Source organism: Balaenoptera acutorostrata, chromosome X, assembly GCF_949987535.1.
Source record: "Balaenoptera acutorostrata chromosome X, mBalAcu1.1, whole genome shotgun sequence".
Lineage (NCBI taxonomy): Eukaryota > Metazoa > Chordata > Mammalia > Artiodactyla > Balaenopteridae > Balaenoptera > Balaenoptera acutorostrata.
This window is the reverse complement of record NC_080085.1, coordinates 16,795,208-16,821,961: the sequence shown is the minus strand read 5'-3', so window position 1 is coordinate 16,821,961 and position 26,754 is coordinate 16,795,208. Positions and strand designations below refer to the sequence as shown.

At 45.0% G+C, this 26,754-nt stretch overlaps 1 protein-coding gene across 4 annotated transcripts in view; it reads left to right on the top strand.

Moving 5' to 3' along the window:
• SH3KBP1 (SH3 domain containing kinase binding protein 1) overlaps positions 1–26,754 on the top strand; it is a 350,137-nt gene that overhangs the window by 63,293 nt on the left and 260,090 nt on the right. Inside the window, exon 1 of one of the 4 annotated variants that reach the window (XM_007174678.3) lies at positions 17,812–17,914. The exons of the other annotated variants lie outside the window; for them this stretch is intronic. Within the exon in view, the coding sequence (XP_007174740.3) occupies positions 17,864–17,914 (51 nt within the window). The 5' untranslated portion in view covers positions 17,812–17,863. Of the gene's footprint in view, positions 1–17,811; positions 17,915–26,754 lie in introns of those variants that run through there. 4 annotated transcript variants of the gene reach the window in all.

Below are 26,754 nucleotides of genomic sequence, written 5' to 3'. Positions count from 1 at the left end.
GAATAAAGCCAATCTCAGATGTTATATACTGTATGATTCCATTTATATTACATTTTCCAAATGACAAAATTATAGAGTTGGAGAACAGATTACTGGTTGCTGTGGGACAGTGACAGGGCGGGGAGAAGACTGGTGGAACTATAAAAGGGTAGCACAAGGGAGTTACTTTGTGGAGATGGAACAGTTCTGTATCTTGATTGTGATGGTGGTTACGCAAATCTATACGTTGGATCAAATTGTATAGACTTACACACACACACACACACACAAATCAGGGCATGCAAAAACGGATGAGAACTGAATAAGATGCATAGTGTAGTTATCAGTATTGTACCCATGTCAGTTTCTTCGTTTTGATACTGTACTATAGTCATATAAGATACCATCACTGGAGGAAGCTGGGTAAAGGGTTCATGGGACTCTGTGCACTATTTTTGTAAGTTCCTGTGAGTAAATAATTACTTCAAAATAAAAAGTTAAAAAAATAATGCCACTGGGTTTCACCTTTGGTTGTACCTAAGTATCCACTGAGGAGCTTTATAAAATCCTGACATCCAGGCTGTACCCCAGACCCACCTGTATCTCTGCTCGTGAGTCCCAGCATTGGTATGTTTTAGGATTCCTAACTCTTGTTCTTGTTTTCCATTAAATTAAAAACAAACAAACAGGGACTTCCCTGGTGGTCCAGTGGTTAAGACTTCGCCTTCCTATGCAGTGGGTGAGGGTTCCATCCCTGGTTGGGGAGCTAAGATCCCACATGCCTCGTGGCCAAAAAACATAAAATGGAAGCAATATTGTAACAAATTCAATAAAGACTTTAAAAATGGTCCACATTAACAAATCTTTAAATAAAAACAAACAAACGAACAACCATCCTCTTTTCCTTACGCCATAGTTCTCTAGCCTGTCCTGGGTGTTCCAGTCATCTCTCCCGTGGTCAGATTCTGTCATCTGCATTGTGTTGTGATGGGCATGGCTGGGATTTAGGGGAGCCCCGCCCACTGTGCAGGTACAGGGAGGTGTCACCATTTGACCTGTGTGTGGTTGGCCTGGAGACCGGCAGAGCCAATGAGAGAAGCAGAACGGGAGGAGAGAAGAGTGGAGGAGGAAAGAAGTGGGTGCAGGCGAGAGGAGGTGGAGGGCCTCGGAGACAGTGTTGATGAAAGGGCCTGGGTGTAGGACACTGCCTGGCAGGTCTCCTGGGGCAAACTCCTCCTGGGACTGCTCTGACAGCCGTCCTGCTTTTGCCTCACGTTGAGGCTCCAGTGACGATCTTGAAATACAAATCTGATCACATCCCTTTCCCCAGGTACTGCACATACTTTAAAGATCCTTCCTTGGTCTTTCCCTTGGTTTAAGCTGGAGACTAAACTCTTGAACGTGGTCAGCCCGTGGGCTGCCGACCCCCACCTTTCTTTCTGGCCTTGTCTCCCGCCTCCCCTCCCTGCACCCCATTAATGCCTTCTCTGCCTGGGAAACGATCCTCAACCTCCTGACTCTTATAAATACCCATTTTCTGTGAGCCTTTGTGGTGCGATATTTCTTTCCTCAGTAGCACTTGTCACTCTTGGGATTTAAAATCTGTTTTTGTGGCTATTTGACGATGTCCCTCTTCCCTATTGGACTGAAGATCCATGGCCTCTGTGCAGCATTGTGTCCTCGGTGCCTGGCGCACAGCAGTGCTTTTCCATGTTTGTTGAATGGGTGACTATCTTTGTTGCTTGTTTCCCCACACTTGTGGTTATTGGCACCGTTGGAAACTTAGCCCTTACTCTTTGCACAGTGGTGGCAGTGGCCACTTAAATAGCCCGTGGTCTTAAGTTGTGACTTCCAGAAGCGATATGGCCTGAGGATTGCCAAAGGAACTGATCCTCCTGGCCCCTGGGAAATGCAGCTGGGTCAAGCTCAGTGGTGGAGCTAGCAGTCGATTTGAAGATGGCATGCTGAGCAGCGGTCTCAGGCTTCCATGTTGAATTGATGTTTATGTTCTTTGTTTTTTTACCAGCTTAGACTTCATTGCCTGCTGACAAGATACCACATAGCCTTAAATTTGGGGGCTATAAGGATGTATGCAGAAATATAGAAAATACGTATGCTATGAGTGAAAAAGCAGGGTACATAATTGTATATGTAGCATGTTACACAAACTACCAAACAGTGTGTACAGGGGAAAAAATGCTAAAATGTTAATAGTAGGGGTTTTGGTTTCTTTATTTCTCAGATTTTTAAAAGTTTATTTAAAATGGAAAATTATGTATTTTGATCTGATTTGTTTACTTCTCCTCAAGGATTGAGGTGCATTCATCCTTCAGCTTCTTGTGATTGGGGTAGCTCCCAGGTGTATGTTACTTTTTCTAAATTGCTGTTTTTTAAATCCCCCTAGTCTTCCAAGAGAATATCAGGTTAATGAAAGCAGCAAATGAGCTGGGTTAATGGACCCCTTGCTATGTAACTTGGTTTGAATTTTTATCAGGTCTGTAGGTATCTGAGTGTGCAGTGATAAAGCATCTTTATTTTATCACAGATGGTGACTCAGAGCACTGGTTTTGGGTTCAGAGCTGAGCTCTCCCACCTTGGGCAAGTTATTTAAGCTTTCTGAGTTTCTTTCATTCATTTATCAAATGTTTATTGCGTGTTCGCTGTGTTATAGGCACCAGGGAAGACACTGAACAAATCAGACAAAAATCCTTGCTCTTGTGTGACTTACATATAATGAATAAGTTATATAGTATTTGGAGGGAAAAAAAGCAGGGGAGGGGGAATATGAATGTTGGGAATGGGATTGCAGTTTGTGATAAGGAGGCCAGCAAAGGCCTCACTGAAAAGGTAACCTTTAAGTCAAGAGTTGAGGAAGTGAGGAGGGGAGCCCTGTGGGGATCTGTGGGAGAGCCTTTCAGGCAGAGGCAATAAATAGCACGTGCAAAGGCCCTGAGGAGGGAAAGTCCCTGGTGCATTGGAGAAACAACAGAGACCACTGTGCTGGAGGGGAGAAACCCAGGGGAGAGCAGCAGGGGATGGGCTTAGAGGTCATGGGGCCGCTGTAAGCCCTGGGACTCTGAGTGAGACGGGAAGTTTTCACGGCAGCAGTGGAGTGATGTGGCCGGGGATGCTCTCACTGGTTCCTTCTGGCTGCAGTGTTGAGAACAGACTGCAAGGGGCAAGGGTGGAATCAGGGAGGGCAGTTTGGAGGCCAATGCAGGAATCCAGGTGAGACCAGAGGAGAAGTGGTCAGATTCTGGATATTTCTGAAGTTAGAGCCCCCAGGATTTGCTGAGAAGGCTGGATGTGTATTGTGAGAGAGGGAGAGAGGAGAGAAGGGTGACCCTAAGGTTTTTGTACTGAGCCCTGGGAAGCAGATTGAGGAGGTGAGTCTGGATTTCAAGGGGCAGGGCCAGGCTAGAGATAGGAATTTGGGGGTCCTTCAAAGCCCAAACTGGACAAGGTCACCAGGGGCGAGAGTGTGGTCAGAGGAGAGAGGAGTCTTGGGTCCTGGATCCAGTGTTGAAAGTGAAACCAGCATTGAGACTGACAGGGAGTGGTCAGAAGGGGAGGAGAAGAGCCAGGCAAGTGAATGTTCTGGAAGGTAGGAGGAGAAGGTGCTCCAGGTCAGGGGGAGAGAGTGGTCACTTGGGCCCAGACCCTCTCCCCAGGTGGCTCCCAGCATGGGGCATGAACTGCAGGGGGGGATCTGGGTGGGGGGAGGTGGCTGGGCCCAGATCGCTGCCCATGGCGAGCAGCGGAGCAGCCTCGGATGGTTCCTCTGCCTCTGAAACAGCTTCTTCTTCTTCTTCTTCTTTTTTTTTTATAATTTTTTTTTGGCCGTGCTGCACGGCATGTGGGATCTTAGTTTTCCAACCAGGGAACAAACCCACGACCCCTGCAGTGGAAGCAAGGAGTCTTAACCACTAGACGGCCAGGGAAGTTCCTGAAGCAGCTGCCTCATCTGTGAAAGGAGACAGTTCAGATCCTGGTAGAGTTTTTGTAAGGGCTGCAGTTATTTTCTTACGTGCCAGGTACTGGAGAGCTCTGGGAACACAAGGATGAATAAATAATAATGTATGTTAAGTCCAGCTACACATTATTAATATTGTTATTAATAATGATGAGCACCTGGTATAATGGGAGCTCAGGGTAGGGGCTTTCCCCCCCACCCTTCCAGAATGAGTCCAGGTTTGGGCATATAAATGAAAATTGCTACTATGCTTAACCGCAAAATATAACACTCTCCTATTATGTTCATGCATTTAAGTACAGAATGTCTCTAAGGTTTTAAAAAATCTGATCAGTAGTATTGGAGCTCTTAAACCACATTGTAAGAGTTAGAATTGAAAAAAAACTTAGGTTCACATGCCCGCCAAATGTACGAATTCTTCAGGCTGATAAATTCGAGGTGAAAAAAAAGTTGTCGTCTCCAAAAACAGGAAGCAGAACATTCCAAGTTTATAGCACAAAGTAAATTTGATGCATTGTATAAAATCTTTATTTAAGGAGCCCTTAAGGAATGTATGCCATCTTCCAAAGTTTATTGAAGAACATGAAATGGAATCAATCGTAGTCGTTTAAAATAAAAAGGGTAATTTTTAGAATAAAAGTTTTCATACGTGAACAAATTGCATGATAACTAAACTCCGTTTTAGATTTTCAACTCGTCCATTCGACTTTTATTTGATGATGACCTTTTTAAAAAAATTATTTATTTATTTTGGCTGCATTGGGTCTTTTTGTTGCTGTGCGTGGGCTTTCTCTAGTTGTGGTGAGCGGGGGCTACTCTTTGTTGTGGTGCGGTGGCTTCTCTTGTTGTGGAACATAGGCTATAGGTGTGCGGGCTTCAGTAGTTCTGGCACGCGGGCTCAGTAGTTGTGGCTCACGGGCTCTAGAGCAAAGGCTCAGTAGTTGTAGCACACAGACTTAGTTGCTCCGCGGCATGTGGGATCTTCCTGGACCAGGGATCGAACCCATGTCCCCTGCATTGGCAGGCGGATTCTTAACCACTGCTCCACCAGAGAAGTCCTGATGATGACCTTTTAAAAATCATATTTTCATTTAAGGTTTCTTTATATATATATATAAAACGTCTGTAGCATGGGTAATATTGAAAAGCTGATCTTCCCCCTGCCCCACAATACATTGTGTGCTGGAAGAGAGCCTGTTGTGCCCTTGTCTTTCTACTAAGTCATTTCATTCAGCCTCTTCTGCTGTGATCTGTGAGCCTGGTCAGGTCAGCCACATTCAGCACGTCCTTACTGAGGTCTGTGCCCGGGACTCAGCGGGCTTTGACCTGGAGCAGTTTGTGCCCAGTGATCTAGAAGCCGGAGTCTGCATTTATTAGCCCCAAGACCTTGGGGAACCTATTTAATCCCTATGCCCAGGTATCCATTTATTTCCTCCCGTGAAAAATGGGAAGGCCACAACGGTATACCTCTTTGTTAGTGTCCTTGGAAGGATGCATGAGATCACACGTGTAGGGCAACTCAGAGGAGTGTTTAATACTTATTAATCAGTCAACAAATATTAGCTATTAATAGACGTATTCAACCACTGTGAGAGACTGGAAAAATACAGAGATGGTGTTTGTCAGTTGGATGCTGTGGGCAGTGGTGCTGAGCTGGAGGTAGGGGTGCAGGTTTTCTTTGTGGTGGGGGAAGTAGAAGCCCTGGAAGATGGAAGGGCGGGGGAGCTGTGCAGGGAGGGCCACAGTCTGTGATGCCCTTCGTCCCAGTCAGCCTGGCAGGGAGCTTCTGAGCCAAGGCTGCCCAACGGAGGAGCAGAATGGGCAGAAACAGGCAGAAGTGGCCAGGCGCTGGCACTCCCCGCCTGCCCCCCAGGGCAGTGATTGGCAGGGGCTGCTGAGGGGAGCGCAACCTCAGCTTGAAAGCAACCTAGGATCTGGGGCAGATGCTGAAGACACGAGGTCTGTCCTGAAGGGACATGTGGGCAGCACACCTCAAGGGCTGCCCAGGAGATGTTTCGTTTCACTTTAGTTTCTTAACTCCCAAGGGGATTTGAAATAACGTGTTTCCCCCTGCCCCCAGGCTCAGGGGTAAATTTCATCATCTTTCTGCCACTGAGGAACATGAGACAAGAAGTTCTTGAGGGAAGTTCAGGGAGAGTAAAGGTGAAAATGTGAATGTCTCTTTAATATGTGGTCACTGCATACGTTAACATGAAAGCCACACACGGATGTATTTAGCTACTTGTGGAATGAGGTGCATGACGTTGGCCCCTTTTCGCCCTTCGCTGCCTGTTTTGCTCGTCATGAAGGAAGGAGTGTTTCATTTGTTGTCATCCTCCCTCTGGGACCACCAGGTTTTTCTCAAGAAAACCGACAAAGGGATGATATCCTGTGTCTGGGTGTCCGGGTGGAAAACAAAGAGGGCTGGCCTGCGTTTGTGAGCCGGGAGGTTATCCGAGCCAAACCACATCCTGGCCCGGCTTTCTTGAGGCAGGTGGTCCCAGATGGAGGCCCAGAGCGAGGAGCCGAGGAGCCGTGGACCTCGCTCCCCCGAGAGACCTGGGACGCCGCTCCGTTCCCAGGTGGTGTGGGGACACTCTGACCTCTGTCTCCTCTTAGGCCCAGCCTTTCTTCGAAGGAGGCAGGACAGCTCATTGGTGGCCGTGCTGAAGCTCTCAGGGCTGTAATTTTCCTGGCTGTAAAACAAGGCCATGGTCAAGAGCTGAGATAACTAGTTTCAGTACAGTGGGGGGCCAGGTTACAATGAAAAAGGACCGGTTTTTGCACATCATGGAAGAAAAGAATAAATTCAGATTGTATTTAAAAGATTTACCATAGATGTGCATTTTAGTCATGACTATAATAAACTATAATTGGCATTGATGTGTTAAAACGTGAGTATGTTCTTAGCAAGGCCGTGCGTGTTTGGACAGCATCTCATTGTCTGCAGCGTGATGCCAGCTGCTGAAGGCTTCGGTTACTCAGGATTTGTTTTCTGACCACATACGATTCATAGTAAAGAAACGGCATCCAAATCAATAGTTTGGCAGATTATGGGCAAAAGATACATTATGAGTGTTTAACACCATAATTATTATCAAGTTAAAACTGCTAGACCTGTAGTCACACTGTAATATTGAGGCCTTCTGGGCACAAATAGAAAAGGAATCAGGTTTATTGCTGTCATTCTGTAACTGCTCACAGCTTGGCTTGTATTCAGTCTTTAACTATTCCTTTCAGTGGCAAAATTGTGAGTGTGTGCACAACTTTTTTCTCTCCGAATCTTGAAACTGGAATAATTGCCAACCTGACTACAAAAAAAGTACATCTGCCATATGAAAGTAGCTTCGGCTATTCTGTGTTAAATGAATAATTATGACATTAGGCTCTGGTGGCACATAATATGAATTTTGAAACACATTTGAACCTGGAGCATGTCAGGTTTGTGTGGTTTCAGCTGTTGAGAAATTGCTTCTTTGTGCTTATTGATATTTTTTTTCAGGGAACACTCTGTTATTTGGTTCAAAATGTCACATGACAGATGATCTCTTTGGTACATATAATCCGTGCAATTATAGTGTGAGCTTCTCCTGTCAGTGGTGGTTAAAAATCCATATACCTTTCTTTTAGCCTCTGATATTTTTTATTCAATTTAACTCATCCTTTTTTTAAAGCTGGAATTTGAATGGGTTCCATTAACAGGTATTTTTTTAAAAAAATTTATCTTTATTTTTGGCTGCGTTGGGTCTTTGTTGCTGCGCGTGGGCTTTTCTCTAGTTGTGGCGAGCGGGGGCTTCTCTTGTTGCAGAGCACGGGCTCTAGGCACGCAGACTTCAGTAGCTGTGGCACTCGGGCTCAGTAGTTGTGGCTCGCGGGCTCTAGAGCGCAGGCTCAGTAGTTGTGGCGCACGGACTTAGTTGCTCCGGGGCCTGTGGGATCTTCCCGGAGCAGGGCTCAAACCCGTGTCCCTTGCATTGGCAGGCAGATTCTTAACCACTGTGACACCAGGGAAGCCCCATTAACAGGTATTTTAAGGTGACCATCAGTCTAGGGTGCTGCCAACTGTCAGCCGAACATCACCCCCAGCCCTCGAGCTGGAGGTGCAGTTTAATTTCGAGCCTGTTGCAATGCAGGGATGTAGCTGATGTGTAAACAGCTCTGGTAATGACATAGCACAGTTGGCAAGCGATGGTTCTCAGGCAGGGGAAAGTGTGTTATTTAGCTGTCTAACTGGTCACCCTGATTCCAGTTCTACCTGGGGTACATCTAACAGAGCCACACATGGTAATTAAAGCTACGGATTCATCATTGGTGGAGTCATCCCATTTAAGGCTCATTACAGGCAAACTTAGGCCTGTCTTCATTCATTATAATAAAAGCCAAACGCATCCACTTTACTAAAAATGATATTTCCTTTTTTTCCTTTTAATTGGCATGTACAAGTGAATACTAAAGCATAAAAATAATTAAAAGTCACCCTCTTTGCTAATGCAACGTACCGTAGGGCCCTTCTTCGCCTGTGCCAGGCATTTGCCATTCCCAGACTGCGTGGTCACGCAGGCTCCTCTCAGCCCTGTAACCCATCACGGGGTCTGTTGTGATGGCAGAGATTGGTAGGTTATTCATGTCTACCCACTTTTTCCCCCAGAGTGGCTAGAATGGTCGTAAGTATAGAGAAGAAGTGTGTTAAATATTCATCTAGTTTAATTGAATTTAATATACAATCCTTAAGATTAATCTGAAGTTTTGGAGTCATTAATGGTTCATTTATTTTCATAGCATATAATTTACTTGCTATTATCTAAGGTAGTGAATTATTTAAGTAAAAGGGAAAGTTCTTTGCATGAGATGGATCTTACCAAGCCATTGCTGCTTTCATTTATATGCGATTAACGGTTATATTAAATTAGGAATGCAGGTAAGGGGAGGCGTGGCAGTCCGAGATTTGCGATGTTAGCTTCCCACCTGTTGCCTGATATACTGCGGCCTGGGATCCAGCACTTGCTGAATGACCTATGGTCCACAGGCACATGCATTAGTAACTTCAAATTCCCATGAATATGAATAATAATGGTTGGCTATCAGTTTAAAGGACAGTGAACCAATTAACATGTAATATTGTCATGTACTTTGATTTATAAACATGCACAAATTGTTCTCTTTCAGGACATTAATTTTTCTATTTTAGTTTCTTGTTTTAGTTCTTTAACACTAAATTTTAATGGTATTGGGGTGATTTATATATTTTCATGACAGTTTCTGAAGTGTTGCCAAAAATGATGGTTGTTTTTTAAAATTCAGGTGATTTCTATATATTGTTGAACAAGAACCAGATGTTGTATACATATCTCAGTCTATTTATACAGTAGTGCTGTTTTCCACCGTGGCCACCCACACCTTGATCTTGAAATGTCACTGAAATATTAAAATAATAGAAGGACACGAGAATATAAACAACATCTACCTACACACCACCTAGTTTTATCAAATGTTACCATTTTCTCATACTTACTTTTGATTCTTTAAAAACCAGTAAAGAGACTTCTGGTTTCAGCTCAGAGATGGAGAGAGCTGCAAAAACGTCCCTCCCACGCTTATAAGAAAAAATCTGGACAGACTAGAAATTAACAGAGAACTGAGTTCGCAGAGCAAACGGCCATTTCAAAATCTGGAGAGAGAGGGGGGCACTTTCTGAGACACAAGACTTTTGTTTACTAGAGACAGAAGCCACCAGACACCATAGCAGTAAGGTAGAAAGATGAAGCTAAAGTTTTGACAGATTGCCAGAGGCTGAGTGTGGGCTAGCTTGAGTGCGAAGCTCCTGGGGGCAGCACTGGGGTAGAAGGGGGTCCCACCCTTTTGCAGGCTTTCCCTCCAGGAACCCCACCTGGCTCTCACAGGGAAGACTGAGGAAAATCCAGAGAAAACTCACGGTGTGGGCTGGGGGTACTGGCTCAGGAGCCATTGAGAAATCCACTCAGACCCTTGTCCCTTAAGGAACAAAAGGCTTATTCTGCAGGGGGAAGGACATGGTCTGAGGGCACTTGTGAAATGCCATTGCAGCTGGGGGAAGGAATTCCACTCAGCCCCCAGCCCCCCACCTCACCTAAAAAAAGTCTTAATCTGCATGGAGAAGGGCGTCAAGGCTGTGGACTAAGAACGCTGGAGGGCACCCCCTGCAGCTGGGGAAAAGGGGTGGCGGAGCTCTGTCCCCGGAAGAGGGGCAGAAGCGCTTGTGAAGGCGAACCCTCACCTCCCAGACACAGGCCCAGGCCCCATGTGCACTCCAAAGACTGAGGCTTAGGGTATTCGAGAACCCATTCCCCCCCCACCCACCCCACCCACCCCCCCCCCGAGCATGCTAACAAGCCTTCAGGAGTAACAACAGTGGATCATAGCAGGGAGAGCTGCTAGGGACAGGCTCTCTCTGGGGAGAAGTACAAAGGGAATCCCCAAAGCCAAGAGGGGGACCAAAAACAAGAAGATCACTAGAGGAATTTGAAGTTTCTGATGTCCATAGGAACAACACACGTCAACATAGCCCAACTGTTGACTAGATTAACATAAATCCCCACACTAAGGGCTCATTGACCTCAGTAGCTACTGCCCTATACAAAATGTCTGGCTTTCAACCAAAAAATTACAAGCATGCCAGAAGGCAAGAAAATGCAGTCTGAAGAGACAAAGCAATCATCAGAACCAGATGCAGATATGACACAGCTGTTGAAACTATCAAACACATGTATTACCTAGCTCTGTCCACTGAGTGCCCTCCATGTGCCAGGTGCCATTTTAGGAACGTGCTTCACAAGGTCTGTGCCCTTAGAGAGCGTACATTCTAACAGAGGAAAGAGAGCCTAACTGCAGACAAGCAAAAAAAAACCAAACAAACCATAAACCGTGAAACATGCAACAAAGAAATACAGGAGGGGGAAAGGATAGAGTTGACTGACCGGTGTAGTGTGTTAGCTGTTTCAGCCAGAGTCATCAGAGAAGGCCTCTTGGGGGAGGTGACATTGTAGCTCACACCTGAGTGATGAGGAGGTTTCTGCCATTACTCGGGCCATCTAAGTCTAGAACACCCAGTGCAAAGGCCCTGAGGCATGAACAAGCTTGGATCCCCTCAGCTTTATAAGGTCACAGCGCTAGGGAGATATTGCTGATGAGCACGACCCTTGCAGCTGAGTCACTGTCAAGGCTAACCCAGGGAGGAAGTAGTGGGTGGGTTCCCTTCTGCTCACATTCTTCTTCTCTTTTTTAAACACAGACAGTAATTACTCCTCTCCCCTCCCCCCCCCCCATTTTGGGGGACGGGGAGAGCCTATTATACCTTTTTTATAACCACTTCAGGACCTGGCACAGAGTGGAAAGGAATGTGAATTTGCTGTTGTGAGTAGAGGCCTTATTATTTATCCAGTAAGGGTGTATTACTTACTCCTCTCCTAATTGTAGGGAATGTGCATTAACTCAGCTAATCCTCACCCCAACCCCACCCCAGGTAGTGATTATTCCTGTATTACAGACAGAAAACTGAAGCCCGCAGAGGCTACCTGACTTGATGGAGATTGCAGCTGTATTATAGGTCAGCCTTGGTATCTGAACACCAGTAGCCCAACTTCGCATGATTGCCTCGTAAGAACTAACTGGAAGGATGGGTATTCTGAAAGTGAGCCTCTGGTGGGGGGGGAAAAAAAAAGGAACACTATTGTTTAATTCTTAGGGTAACTCAGTTTACGTTAAAGTGTTGGCTAGTGAAACTGCCCAGGGAAGTGGATTTAATAAATACACTGAATGATCTATCATTTGTTCATTTGTTATGAGTGCTTAAAAACAGATGAAAATGGGTAGCTTAAACAGTTTCAACATCCCAATTCCCTCTGCTGTCTTACTACTACATATATTACTATGTAGTATTAATACTGTGAAGGCAGTTGTCTGGCATTTGCCTACCCAGAACGTTCTGGAAAGCAGCATTTGTGATCTCAGTAAGTGTTATGTCATTGGTACCAGTCTCCTGTTTTGTAGAATGCATTTTTCACCTGCTCAAATGCTTTTCATAATTTTTTCTATAATAATGCTTATCCACTGAGAATAAATAAGTCATAATATAAATAAACCATATTAAGTACACGATTTGAGAGGGAGAACTTTACATATTCATTGATTTCTTTCTTTCTTTTTTTTTTTTTGCCATTAGAGGAAAGAAAAAAAACTTTCCCGCAAGCACCTCTCTTGTTAAAACCAGAAGGTTACTCGTGTTGGGTAATGAAACATTTGTTGAAGGAAATGCAATCTGGGTGGAGTGTTCTCTAACCAGTAGTAATAATTGAGCACCTCCTGTGTACATAGTTCTCTTATCTGTACCATTTATGGTACAGATAAACAGCAAACTCTTATACAACATTTTTTTTAACATCTTTATTGGAGTATAATTGCTTTACAATGGTGTGTTAGTTTCTGCTTTATAACAAAGTGAATCAGTTATACATATACATATGTCCCCATATCTCTTCCCTCTTGCATCTCCCTCCCTCCCACCCTCCGTATCCCACCCCTCTAGTTGGTCACAAAGCACCCAGCTGATCTCCCTGTGCTATGCAGCTGCTTCCCACTAGCTATCTATTTTACGTTTGGTAGTGTATATATGTCCATGCCACTCTCTCACTTTGTCCCGGCTTACCCTTCCCCCTCCCCATGTCCTCAAGTCCATTCTCTAGTAGGTCTGCTCTTATACAGCATTTCCCATGGACCAGAGAGGTTAAGTAACTTGCCCAGGGGAGAACAAATAGTCAATGCCAGAGCTGAATTTGAACCTGTTGGTGGTTTGACTCGAGTCCATGCTCTCTCGCTCCTGACTGTACTATGGTGCAGGGGTACAGGATTGTCTGGGTGGCCTTGGCTACATTAAAACAACAACAACAACAACAGTGTGGAGCTTAATTAGCATGAGGGGTACCTGGTACCATAATCTGTCAGGTTCTAAGAACCTGCTAGAAATCTTTGCTGAGCTGGGTGTTAGGCTGCTGAGAGATTTTTTTTTTTTAATACGCAGCTACATTCACTTGGAACCACGACTTCCTGTGAATGCCTTATGATGTTATTTGAACAAGAGAAATAAGCATATGAATTTTTTAAAAGTTTCTTGAAGTATATTGATTTTTAAGAATGTATGCAATTAATAGTTCTCATGAGTCCTAAGAATTATTCACCTTGGCGTGCTTTGGGTCCACGCAGAGCTCTTTAATACTCAAAGACTTTGCAGGTCCTGCTGCTGTGCCCGTGTAGGAATCGAATGTGGCTGGTAGCTTTAAACATGCGCAGTAATGTAAGTGTTGACGCTGCCAGCACAAATGGAAAAATGTATTGCTTTTATTGAAAAAACAGGCTGTGTCTAGTCTTTTGACTCCCTTTACATTTAATCTAATAGTTTCTGGGAGGGTGGGAGGGAGGGAGCCGGATTTGGCCCTTTTGTCGTTCATCAGTAAGATCCTGACAAACCGTGGGATGTGAATTCTGATGGTGACCTCCCACTGCTGCTTCTCTCACTTGTGAAGGGGAAACAAACAAAACAGCCTGGGAGATTGTGAAGCCAGGTGATGGTGTAGCCCAAGCTTCTCAAACTCTATCGTGCCTTCCAGCTTTCCGGATCCATCCTTTCCCATCTTGTTAAAATGCAGATTTGGATTCAGGGGGTCTAGGCTGGGTGAATGGGGGAAGGCCGAGATTGATGCTTCTTTTAGTAGCAAGGGTGTAACTGACCCTTTTCACCCTCCCCTCTATTTTGGGGCTGTCTTGATCCCCTGAATCACCTGGGGGAGTTTGAACACCATGGATTCCCAGGCCACACACCAAACTGATTGGATTAGAGTCACAGGGGCTGAGGCTAGGCAGGTATTTAGGGAGAAAAAAAGCTACTGAAGTGATTTGGTAATAAATCTGTCACCTTTGTTTTTCTTTTGGGGGGGGAGAAGGGGGATAATGACAGCTTTGAAAACTTCACTGTTGGAATCAGATTGAGATGTTTAAAGACAAACTATCTGACATCCCAAGGGCTTCTTGTTTGATCTAAACTCCCTGAGAAAGCCCGCCCGCCCATCCCCACCCCACCCCGCCCCACCCCGGCCCCGCCAAGGGAATTGACCAGTTCTTTAAGATTGTGCCCAGACTGGCTTAAATCAGGGAGCATAGAGAAAAAGGAGAGTACTTAATGGTTGGTTTGCTGACCTGCTTAGCATTAGATAATGTCTGTGAAGGCTCCCGGAGTGTGTCCAGGGAAGCTGGGGCCCAAATATGGGAAAGAGGAGTCATGATTATGAGGTAGGAGTTGAAATTACCATTGCGAATATTTGAAGTGTTGTTTCAGCTCTTTCCTTGCTCTCCTGTGTTGGAGTTTCATTTCTGGTGGTGTTCCGAGAGCGAGAGCCGGGACAAGCAGGAGGGCTGGGCCATATCTTTGTTGTGATGAAGCACCAACTCCACGGTGGGTTTCTGCAGGTTGTTCCTTTCACAGAGTGACTTTTTCTTTTTTGTGAACACCGAGACTCTCCAGGAACTGGCCTTTTAACATTTCTTAAATTTTGCTATTAATCTTTTCCCCTGAGATCTGCAGGAAGATCAGACACCAGGTGGAGACGATCTTGCCAACATTCCTGCATCTATTGGGTCCCTTTAAAAATGTGTAGTCTTGCTTTAAAACCAAGTGTTTCCCATTCTTGTTGCGTTTGTGACTTTCGGTACCCCAGTTCCTTACCTTGTCTAAGGGTTAAAAAAAAATAAGGGACATTCCATAATCAGAAAAAAAAGTCGGACATTCCTGCTCTTCCTTTTCTTGAAAGCTTGTACACAGTGAGAGAGATGTTGTGCACTGTCACCATTACCTTCTGCATCAGGGAGCGTTTGAGCCGAGAAGCAGAAGTGCTCAGCATGGTCGGAGACAGGGATTTCTTACAGGGTGGCATGTACATGTTGTGGGCCCCTGTGTCCCTTTCTGAGCCTGAAGTCGCTCTAGGAAAGTGGGTGTGGGTGGGAGCCAGGACACTCGGGACCTACCTCTGGCTCTCCCACCCCCAACGTCAATGACACAAGGGACCTATAGGAGAAGCTGGTGTCCTTCCCCAAAGAGAAAGCTCAGACCAGTTCAGTGGGTGTCCATCAAGTGTCTGTCATGTCTGGAGTGCTGTTCTAGGCCCTGGAGTCTAGCCTGGTGGGAGAGATAGACCCAGAAACATACTTTTTCACCCATTGTGACAAGCAGTCAGTCTGCTTGGGCTCAGGGAACCCAAAGGGAGGGGACCTAAGAGCCGGGGTACGATAGGAAGGACTAGATCAGGTGAAGAGGATAGCTAGAGCGAGCGAGGAAGCAGGTGCCTTGTGAGCAGAGGCAGAGGGGAAACAATTTGATGAGTTTCTGGAAGTGAGCCTCGCCAGCGAGTAAAATGGGAAGTGGGGAAAGTGAGGTCGGGAGGTGACAGGGACCTTGCGTCCCTTTGTAAGGAACTTGGATTCTACGGGGAATCAGGAAGCACTGAAGGAAGGATTTTAAGCAGGGGCGTGCTGCCGTCAGGTGTGGATGGAGGAAAAGTCTCTTCAACCTGTGACTTCTCCTGAATGAGCATCTGCTCCCATGTAGCTTTTTTTAAAAAATAAATTTATTTATTTATTATATTTATTTTTGGCTGCGTTGGGTCTTCGTTGCTGCGCGCGGGCTTTCTCTAGTTGCGGCGAGCGGAGGCTACTCTTCGTTGCGGTGCACGGGCCTCTCATTGCGGTGTCTTCTCTTGTGGAGCACAGGCTCTAGGCGCACGGGCTTCAGTAGTTGTGGCACATGGGCTTCAGTAGTTGTGGCTTGTGGGCTCTAGAGTGCAGGCTCAGTAGTTGTGGCGCACGGGCTTAGTTGCTCCGCGGCATGTGGGATCTTCCCGGACCAGGGCTCGAACCCGTGTCCAATGCGTTGGCAGGCGGATTCTTAACCACTGTGCCACCAGGGAAGCCCCCCCCCCTTTTTTTAAACAGCTCTATTGAGATCTAATTTATATACTGTAAAATTTACCCATTAGAAGTGTCCCATTCAGTGGTTTTTAGTATATTTACAGAGTTCTGTAACCATCACCACAATCTAATTTTTGAACTTGTCCATCACCCCCAAAGGAAACCTTGTGCCCATTTGCAGTCACTCCCATTTCCACACCCAGCCCTAGGCAGCCACTCATGTTTGTAATTTCTTCCTTTTCTTTAACATTAAGCGGAATGTTTTCTGTGAGTGTTTTATTAACTTTAGAGGAGTCTCTTTTGCCACATTACAAACTCTTGCTCTTGGCTCCCCAGACCGTTCCTGTCAGCAGTGCTTTAGATCACATGTAACAGAAACCTCTCTGGGACTGGATTAAACATGGATATTTGTTATCTCAGTAATCGGGAGGCTACAGGTAGGGTGGACCCTGAGGGCAGTGTGATCAGCTGCTTAATGTGACATCATAGACCTGTGTTCTTGCTGTCTTTCCGCCATGGTATCGGTCTGGCAGTAGTTTCACCCAAGGGCTGGTTTCTCTGTGGTTGTCAGGCAGTTGTAGGATGGCATCCTTTGGCAGCGGGGCCCTCTGCTTCCTTGTTCATAGCTGGTATGTAGGAGGAGCCCTTTCCTGCAGTCTGATTGGGTGAGCTTAGTTCCTGTTGCCCACCCTGAACCAATAATTGGCTTACAATTAATTAGGCTGCCACTCTGGAGCTGGGAATGGGCTCTATGGGGGATAGGTGGGCACCTGTGACCAAGAGTGGACTCTGCTGGGTAGGCTTGTGAGTAATGGTACTTGAGCATTTTTGAAGCTGACCCTAGCCTTACGTCTCTGTGAAAAGTGTCATCAATTCAGATCTCACCAGTTCAGGAGTTCATCACCGTCTGGTCAGGGAGTGCTCTGAAGTTTACCTTTGGATGATGTAATAGTGTGGGCAGTAGTGGGAATGGTGGTAACATTAACTTATGTGGGATATTAATGATTTAAGTCTCTTTAGAAAAACCTGTTTGCTTTAGGATAGAAATGTTTAAATGTCACTAGTAGTAAATAATAGAACATCATTCTTATCTAGTTATTAAGTTAGCCCCTTGGAATCTCTCCTGGAGGAAAAAAAATAAAATCCTGTCCTGAATATGTCAGTTTTCGAGTTACTATATGAACTTGGAATTAACAAAAATTGACTTTCTTTCAAGTATAATTCACACTTCACTAAGCCAAATAGACATTCTGCCAGTTATCTGGACTTTATTAAACTTTGCTTTATATGTAGTAGAAAAATCAAGGTAGGCCTCTGCTTTGCACAGTCATTTATTTGATTATGAGCTGTATTTTCAAGTCTGTTTTGGAGTGAGGTTTGTCCTCATGTAAGTACTGAGCGTTTGCTGGTGCAGCTCTTAATGGTGAGAACGGATGTTGAAGAAAGCAAACACCATATGCCCTTTGTTTCCCGTGCATGTCCCCTCCTGGAGGCTGGGTGGAGTGTTTCAGCTGTCTCGAATAATCTCCATTTTGCTGTGACTGCAGACTTTGTGGTTCTCCAGCTCTCCTCTCTGATGTTAGTTACAACTTCTTCCTAATTAGGTGGCTCTTTTTCCTCGTTCTCCCCGGGGTCATAAAGGTTCCACACTCTCAAGTGCCAGAGACTGGATTCATTTTGAAAAAAAACGCATTTCACTCGATTTGTGACAGAAATAAGAGCAGAGAGAGGAAAAAAAAAACCCACCCAGTGTGAATGTGTAGCGGGAGGGGCGGGTGGGCTGGGTACGGGACAGGATGCTTAGAATAATTCTGCTGCCAAGTGAATCACAGAGACTTGCAGTTCTCGGCGAGCAGGGAACACACACTCCTGCCCAGAGTTCAGACACAGGCAGCCCGCTCTCACCATTTCATACTCCGCGGTATGGAGCTTTCCGCAGCCAAAGCCCCGAGTGCTGCCGATGCATCTGAGATTGTAAGTAGGCCATACATCTGTTTCGATTGTTATTATGTCTGCCTCTTTTGTAGCCTGTTGCCCGACTGCTTCGTAGGCCGGGAGGGAGGCACGATGGGGAATTTGGTCCTGGCTCAGTCCTTCCGAGATGGTGAGCAACACCGTGTTCCATTTGGACCCGGGTGTTTCAGTTTTCTTGTTTGCGGAGGAAGGGAATTTCTTTCCCCAAGCCCTCCTCAGTGACAGAAGTGGCTTTTGGCTGAGCCCCTTTGGTAGCGGCACCTATAAAGATTTGGAACAGGCCTGTCATCTGGCGGGATGGCTCTTTCCTTCTCCTGACCGCTATCAATGAGTTTTTTCCAGGGGACACGGCACACGAGACAACCCCAGTCAGCCAAGCCCACCCCCGAGTCCCCACGCCTGCAGGTGGCCCTTTCATGGGTGAAGTGTCCCTGTGAAGGGTTGGGAGCAGGTAACATTTCTGAGGCAGCTGACAGAGTTGGGAGGCTGGGATGAAGCCAGGTGTGGAATCCAGCTTTCCTGTGGTGGGAAGGAGTAAGGGGGCAGGAGAGGAGAATGACAGGGAGGCAGGACAGAAAGTTAGATCGGGGTCTTTTCATACCACTGGCCTGTTGCTCGATGCCAGCCCAGGTGGTAGGCAAGGCTCAAATCCTCACTCAGCTAACTGGAGCCTGGGGCCAGTAACAAAAATCTCTCCTGGTCTTACTTTTCTCATTTGAAAATTGTGATCACTGCACTTCATGGGATTGCTGTATTATTTGGAGTGATGAGTGTGAAAGCACCTGGCACTTGGTCAGCACTCCCTAAGCGATGTATTTTGCCCTCCTTTACCCCTTCTCCTTCCTCAGTGAGATATTAGACCATCAGTGCAAGCAGTGTGCTGGGCTCTGAAATGCCACCCATGTTGCTGTCCCCAGCTTGTTTGGGGGCAGCCTTTGTGGATGTTGAGTTCTCTTGGTTGGTGTCATAGGTTTATCTTGAGGTCGGCCAGTTGGCCTGGTTGCCCTTTTATTCATGGGTACATGACTCCCCAGAACAAGGAGGTCTCGGGGAGAAGGTGTGAGTGGGTCACGCTCATGTCTCACAGATCTATTTGCCTTAGAGATCATGGGGACTGGGGAGGCTGTGCTGTGAGTCCTAGAAGGAGAGTGATCATTCAGAAGAGCCATTTCTGGTTCAGCTTTGAATTTCCACGTTATCAATACCTATGTTCAGCCGGCGCAAGGGAGAAGAAAAAGAAAAGATAAACCTTGAAGAACGCTGCTCAGCAATTTATCTGATTTCTGATTCCGAAGTAGGTGTAGAGCTACTTTGTGATGACTTTACGTCCAGTTGTTTCAGTCATCCTGTTCATGGATTCAGGCAACCTCCATGCACATGGGTCAATTCCCAGCTGCCTTCCCACCATTATGTGTGTTTGCTTGTTTAGGGGGATTTTCTAGAGCCTGTCTTGTTAATTAGTTTCACCGTGTGCTTTATATTTGCTGACTGTGAGTTAATTGCTAATAATAGCGTTCCCTTGTCAGTTACAAGTTCTCCCACCCCTTTGCCCCCATTGAATTCCATGTATTTCATCTCATACTTAGGCTAGAACAGTTTGTCTCTAACTGGCAAGACTCCTTAATAACTGTACCCATGAGCTCTAACACAGTGATAATTTTTATTGTTGATTTTGGAGACATTGTATCATCTGTACACTTTGTTTTGTGTGCAATGATTTAAGAGTGCCTTTTTTTCCTTAATCAACATCAAAGTCATGTATCACAATGTACCAACCTTCAGTAGCTCTCTGTTGCTCTTCATTGGAATCCACCTTCTTGCCCACCGCCGGCTGTGCCTTGTATGATCTGGCCCGTGCCTATCTTTCCAGCCTCGTCGTGGTCACCCTCCCACTTGGCCACTTCCTTCTACCATACCACCGCCCTGGCCACCCCGGCACCTGCTGAGCCCCTTCCTGCTGCTGGGCCCAGGCACTTGAGGTGCTCTCTCCTGGGAGCACCCTTTCTTTGGCTCTTGCTTGGCTGGCTCTTGCTCTGCTTTCAGGTGTTACTCAGAGAAGCCCTCGTGAGCCATCTTATCTAAAGGGACTTCCTCCATCTTAAGTTTCCTTCTCCCTTCCCGTCACATCACCACATCTATTTCTTGCAGGGTGCTTACATCACAGCCTGTAAATCCCTTGTTGCCTCATTGATTTACTTGGCACTTGCTATCTCCTTCACTGGAATTTCAGCCCTGGTGTGGGCAGAGGCCTTGTCTGTCTTATTCCACTGTATCCCCGGCGCCTAACTCAGTTCTAGACACATAGTAGATGCTCAACAAATATTTGTTGAATGAATAGAGGCTTTGGATGACTGATACAGTGGATGCCTTTTAAGTAGTGTGCGACTGCAAGCTGATAAAGTTAGTTCCCTCTTTTCTGTGCCAGACCCTCCCCACCTCATGTGCCTCCGTCACTGCTCTGGCACTTTGGGAGCACTCCAGACCCCAGGGCCCCGTTTCCCTCTCCTGGCAAGCCCATGGCTGGTATCAGGAGTCACCCTCTGTTTTAAGCATCACTTTTTTTCTCAAAATGAAAACCACCCGTCTTCAAAGTGATTTGCTTAAAACAAATGCGTATTTCTTTACCAAGGCCTTCCTCCCCTTCTGCCTTTCCCCACCTCCTGCCAAGAATAATGGGAAAACACTCTTATCTTGGAAAGTGACTTTTCCCTCTGGTCAGAATCCAAAGCTGGATGATTTATCAGCCAGTGTGCTGGGCAATAGCTTCCCCACCCTGTGGCTCTCAAACGGTGATGATTTGTTCTCCTGAGAGGCTTGAAGGGGTCCTGTGATGGGGGCTTGGCGTTGACAGTGCCCATCTTTGTATATTTCCTTTAAACGTCCTTCCGGAACCTAGCCCAGGGCACCATGTAAATGGCGGCAGGGGTGGGGATGGTGTCTAAGTGCTTTCTGGTGGACTGTTTGCCAGCTCATTGATTCCTTAACACCAACTCCGGGAAGTAAATAGTATTACCTCCATTTTAGAGGTGGTGAGATAGAGGCTCACAAAGGTTAGGTAGATCATAACCAGCCAGAATCAGAACCCAGGTCTCTCTGGCTTCCAAATCCACGTATTATTTGTTGGTGTACTCAGTGTTCCTTAGGCTTTTTTTTTTTTTTCCTCACTGCGCGACTTGCGGGATCTTAGTTACCCAGCCAGGGATTGAACCCGGGCCCTCGGCAATGAAAGCGTGGAGTCCTAACCACTGGACCACCAGGGAATTCCCTCTTAGGCTTTTTTTTTAATATAAATTTATTTATTTATCTTTGGCTACATTGGGTCTTCGTTGCTGTGCCGTGGGCTTTTCTCTAGTTGCGGCGAGCGGGGGCTACTCTTCGTTGCAGAGCACGGGCTCTAGGTGCCTGGGCTTCAGCAGTTGTGGCTCGTGGGCTCTAGAGCACAGGCTCAGTAGTTGTGGCGCACAGGCTTAGTTGCTCCGCGGCATGTGGGATCTTCCCAGATCAGGGCTGAAACCTATGTCTCCTGCGTTGGCAGGCAGATTCTTAACTACTGCGCCACCAGGGAAGCCCCAAGGCTTTTTTTTTTTTGACTATATCTTACAGTTAAAAAACAGTCTGGCAACTTAGCATACATTTGCACATACAGTACACATGTGCATATATGTACGCATACATGTAGCTGTAAAACGCTTCCTGAAGCAGTAGTTGCCTTCACTGTGTGTGATGCACTCTTTCATTCTCTGTTCTTTTCAAAGAATGCTGGTCAGCATATAGCAGGATTCCCTTCTTTTTAAAGGCTGAATAATATTTCATTGTATATATATGCCATGGTTTCTTTATCCATTCATCCATCAATGGATGGATGTTGTTTCCATACCTTGGTTGCCAGGGGCTGGGAGGAGAGGGAAATGGGGAGTTGCCATTCAGTGGGTATAAAGTTCCAGTTATGCAAGATGAATGTGCTGTAAAGTTCTGCTGTGCAGCAGTACTGTGTTGTGCACTTAAGTTTTAAGAAGGTAGGCTCAAGTGAAGTGTTCTTACCCCCCCTCACACACACACAAAATGCTGGTGAGGACCTTCTAAAATTTTTTTTTTGAACTCAACTGTTTTTATTTCACTCCTTTTTTAAAAAAATTTTTTGGAGTATAGTTGCTTTACAATACTGTGTTAGTTTCTACTATACAGCAAAGTGAATCAACTATACGTGTACATATATCCCCTCTTTTTGGACTTCCTTCTCATTTAGGTCACCACAGAGCACTGAGTAGAGTTCCCTGTGCTATACAGCAGGTTCTCATTAGTTATCTATTTTATACATAGAGTCAATAGTGTATAGATGTCAATCCCAATCTCCCAATTCATCCCAACCCCTCTTTCCCCCTTGGTATCCATACGTTTGTTCTCTGCATAATACAAGCCACAGGCTGGGAGAAAATATTTTCAAAAACACATTGATAAAGGACTCGTGTCTAAAATATTAAAAAGAACACTTAAAACTTAGAAATAAGAATACATATATCCCAATTAAAAATAATATCTGAACAACACTTCACCTCTGCTTATTGAGGTTACAGAGCAACCATAATTTTCATTCATTGCTTATGGGAGTGCAAAATGGTACAGCCACTTTGGAAGACAGTTCGGCAGTTTCCTAAAAAGTTAACATACTCTTATAAAGCTAAATATATATGACTTAGTACTTATGCACCTAGATATTTCCCCAACTGATTTGAAAACTTAGGTTGACACAAAAACATGTACATGAATGTATAGTAACTTTATTCATAATAGCCAGAAACTGGAAAAAACCAAGATGCCCCTCAGTAGGTGAATAGATGAACAAACTATAGTACATTCATTGGAATATTATTTAGCTATAAAAAGAAATTAGCTACTGAGCTGTGGAAAGGTCTGGATGTATCTTTCATACATATTGCTAAGTGGAAAACGCCAGTATGAAAAGGCACAATAATGTATGACCCCACATTATAGGAAATTCTGGAAAAGGCAAAACTGTAGAGGCAGTGAAAAGATCAGTGGTTGCTAGGGGTTTAGGGAATAGAAGGAGAGTTGACTAGCTGAAACACAGGTAATTTTTAGGGTGGTCAAAATATTCTGTATAATACTTCGATGCTAGATACATGACATGCATTTGTGAAAGCCCAGAGTAGTTTGCAGAACAAAGAGTAAATATTAATGTATGCAAACTTTAAAAATCATTTAAGTAGTTGAGTGATCCTAGGAAGGAATGCATACTGTGACAAGCTAGTCTAGTTGTTTTTTTTTTTTTTTTTTTTTTGTCTGCGTTGGATCTTTGTTGCTGTGTGCGGGCTTCCTCTAGTTGTGGCGAGGGGGGGCTACTCTTCGTTGCGGTGCGCGGCTTTCTCATTGCGGTGGCTTCTCTTGTCGGGGAGCGCGGGCTTTAGTAGTTGTGGCTCACAGGCTCTAGAGCGCAGGCTCAGTAGTTGTGGCGCACGGGCTTAGTTGCTCCGCAGCATCTGGGATCTTCCCGGACCAGGGCTCGAACCCGTGTCCCCTGCATTGACAGGCGGATTCTTAACCACTGCGCCACCAGGGAAGCCCTAGTTGTTTTATAATTGCATAAAACAATCTTAGTGAAGGGGATGGGGGTAAAGCGTGTCCCTAAATGACTTTGGAAATGAGTAGAATCTGTAAGAGTAAAGGCAAAAGAAACTGCACATAAGTGCTGTACTTTAGTTGATGAAGCTGTTTCCCCTGGGGGTACAGGTTAGAAATTCTGATACTGTTATACATCTGTACTGGAATTTAACAATTAAGTAAATGAATGGCAGATGGGAGAGCCAAGTTTCTCACTGATTGGACGGGAGGTTATAGAAGTGAATAGGCTAGAATGATTCTTGGGGTAATGATTTATAGTTGAAGACATTAATTTGAACTCATGTTTAGCTGAAAATAGATTCAGATGATTTCATATATTAAGTATTTATAGATATATGTATATATACAGGTTAGTACACACATGTACTAACATGCTTCATGTTCTAGCAGCTGACAGGACCTAGAAGAAGTGAATCTCCAGTAGCAAAAGCACACCTAGCAGTCAGATTTAGGTTTCTAAAAACATTCTCTAGCAAAGTAACCAAGGCTCCTTGGAAAAATGATTCCAGGACTGAAGCAGGAAATATACAAGATGAGACAGAGCATCTTGTAGTGCCAGAAAGTGATTTTTAAAAAGTCTACATTGAGGGAGGTATGTCAAAGGGACAAATTAGCCAACTGAAGAGGTCCCAGTGGCCAAAGCTGAAATACTTTGAATAACAAAATAAATTAGTATTGGATTAAAACCTAAAGTATAAAGTAAATTTCTATGAGTCCATATTGATGGAAAGAAGATTGAATAAGTAAATAAATGGGGCAAATAAACAAATACCCCTTGCCAAAGAATTCCAAATAATTTATGTAGATACTTTGACCTCAAGGAGAGAGAGCCTAAATCCCCATTCCTTAAGTCTAGGTTATGCATAATGACTTCCTTTTAAATTATGGAAGAAAGGAAACAAGAATAACTTCATAGTGGAGAAACCTGACAACCACTATCTCAGTCAGGTGATGGAAGTCAATATCAATGTCATGTTGATAATATGTACCCTTGACATGATGTGTTGACTATGGTGCTTTACCTCTGCAGTCTTCTGCCCAAAATACATAACTCAATCTAACCACTGGGAAAACATCAGACAAATCCCAAAAGAGGAAGTGACACAGAATACATAACCATTACCCCTTAAAACTTTCAGGGTCATCAAAAACAAGGAAAGTCTGAAAAACGATCACAGACAGAAGTATCCTAAAGAGATATGACACTAAATATAATATGGACCTTCTAAATTGATTGCATGGCCCAGTAATTGACGGCAACCGGAACTCTTTTGGAAACAGCTTGACAAACACTAGTGTAGGTGATATGTAATATATGCTTACTTTACATAGAGTTTTACACGATGTAAGCTACTTTCTAAAATGTCTGTGGAAGTATAACATGCATATATAAAATGCACATGAGAGTAAGCTTGTTGAAGTTTTGCAAACTGAACATATCTGTGTAACCATCAAATCAAAACACACACCACTGATTTAAGCTTCTTTGAATCAAGACAGGCAGGCATGGAGTACAACAGAAACAGATATGCCCACGATTTGTTCTGAATTATGCACATCCAGCTTACTTGATAGAATTTCTCTTTTTAGATCGATATTTTGTGTTTCCAGTGATGGGGCCTGACTGATATTTTAGATCTAACAACCACCCAAGGAATGGAACAAGGCTTCTGTAAGGGCTGTCAGAAATGGGCAGAAAAGGAGGCTGGCTGAGCATGGGCCTGGCAAAATATGAACAACGAGGAGGAGGGGGAAAGGGCCAGGCCCCGAAGTTGGATATGGAAACATTCAGGTGTGAGGATTTATGGTGATAGTAATTGAGACCAATTTTACTGAAATTTGGGGGAGGGGTGTGAATGGGAAGGAGGGAAGGGAACTTGTAATTAGAGTCCCAGGCCCCTAGAAGCCAATGAACTTTTGTGTGAAATAAGGAACGTCTACCTCTCATGGGGGGTATTAACTTTTAGAGAAAATTGTTTTAGCACACTGAAGCAAACTGCTTATTTCTTGGTGAAAGACATAAATGCATCTCAATACAAACGCAAGCTAGAGTAACTCAGCTTTCGTAATATGTGTGTTCTGCAAGGCTGTCTAGGGTGGACAAATTGTACACAGTTCGTTGTAATGGGATGTCCGCAGAAATGAAAGAGAGCATTTACTGGGCTTTTAAACATTACATTACATGCTGTTACAAAATTTGAGTAATCAATGCCCTTGGTGAAATGCAATGATAGTGAATTTTGTCAAACTGCAGAAGCGTCCTTGAATCAGGGACTTTGGGATAATAATAAAATCCTTTAGTCATTGTGGACTAGATAAGCTCTTGACCTGTGCTGCTCACTGTGGGTTGGTGCTTAATTCTGCATGTGTCATGACTGTGTTTGTGCAAGAAAAGTCCTGGGACTGTAACACACACACACTGTGGCCCAAGAGGAGGCACCCTGCTGGGGATAGGGAGTGGCTGTATTGGGACTTCCCTGGTGGCGCAGTGGTTAAGAATCCGCCTGCCAATGCAGGGGACACGGGTTCGAGCCCTGGTCCTGGAAGATCCCACATGCTGCGGAGCAGCTAAGCCCGTGCGCCACAACTACTGAGCCTGTGCTCTAGAGCCCGCAAGCCACAACTACTGAAGCCCGTGTGCCTAGAGCCCGTGCTCCGCAACAAGAGAAGCCACCGCAATGAGAAGCCCGCGCACCTCAATGAAGAGTAGCCCCCGCTCGCCGCAACTAGAGGAAGCCTGCGCACAGCAACGGAGACCCAATGCAGCCAAAAATAAACAAATAAATAAATTTATTAAAAAAAAAAAAAGAATGACCTCCTATTCCTTTCTTGGAGCCGAGCGTCATGCCAGGGCACTAAGTACTTGCTGGATGAATGGAGGGAGACAGGAAAAAAACCATAGCTAGCATTTACTAGTATGTACTATGTGCTTTGCCTCTTTTATCTGATCTAGTCATCAGAACAAGCCTTTGAGGTGGGCACTGTGAATATCCTTACCTTTAGAGTGAGCTCATGTCCCTGTTTGCCAGGGAACTGTCCTGGTGTCTGCCTGTTGTCCTAGCATTGACATCGATAGCGTCCTTTTCATTCCAAAATGTCCTGGTTCAGATGATAAATTCTTTTTTAAAAAATTTATTTACTTTATTTATATACATTATTTTTGGCTGCGTTGGGTCTTTGTTGCTGCATGCGGGCTTTCT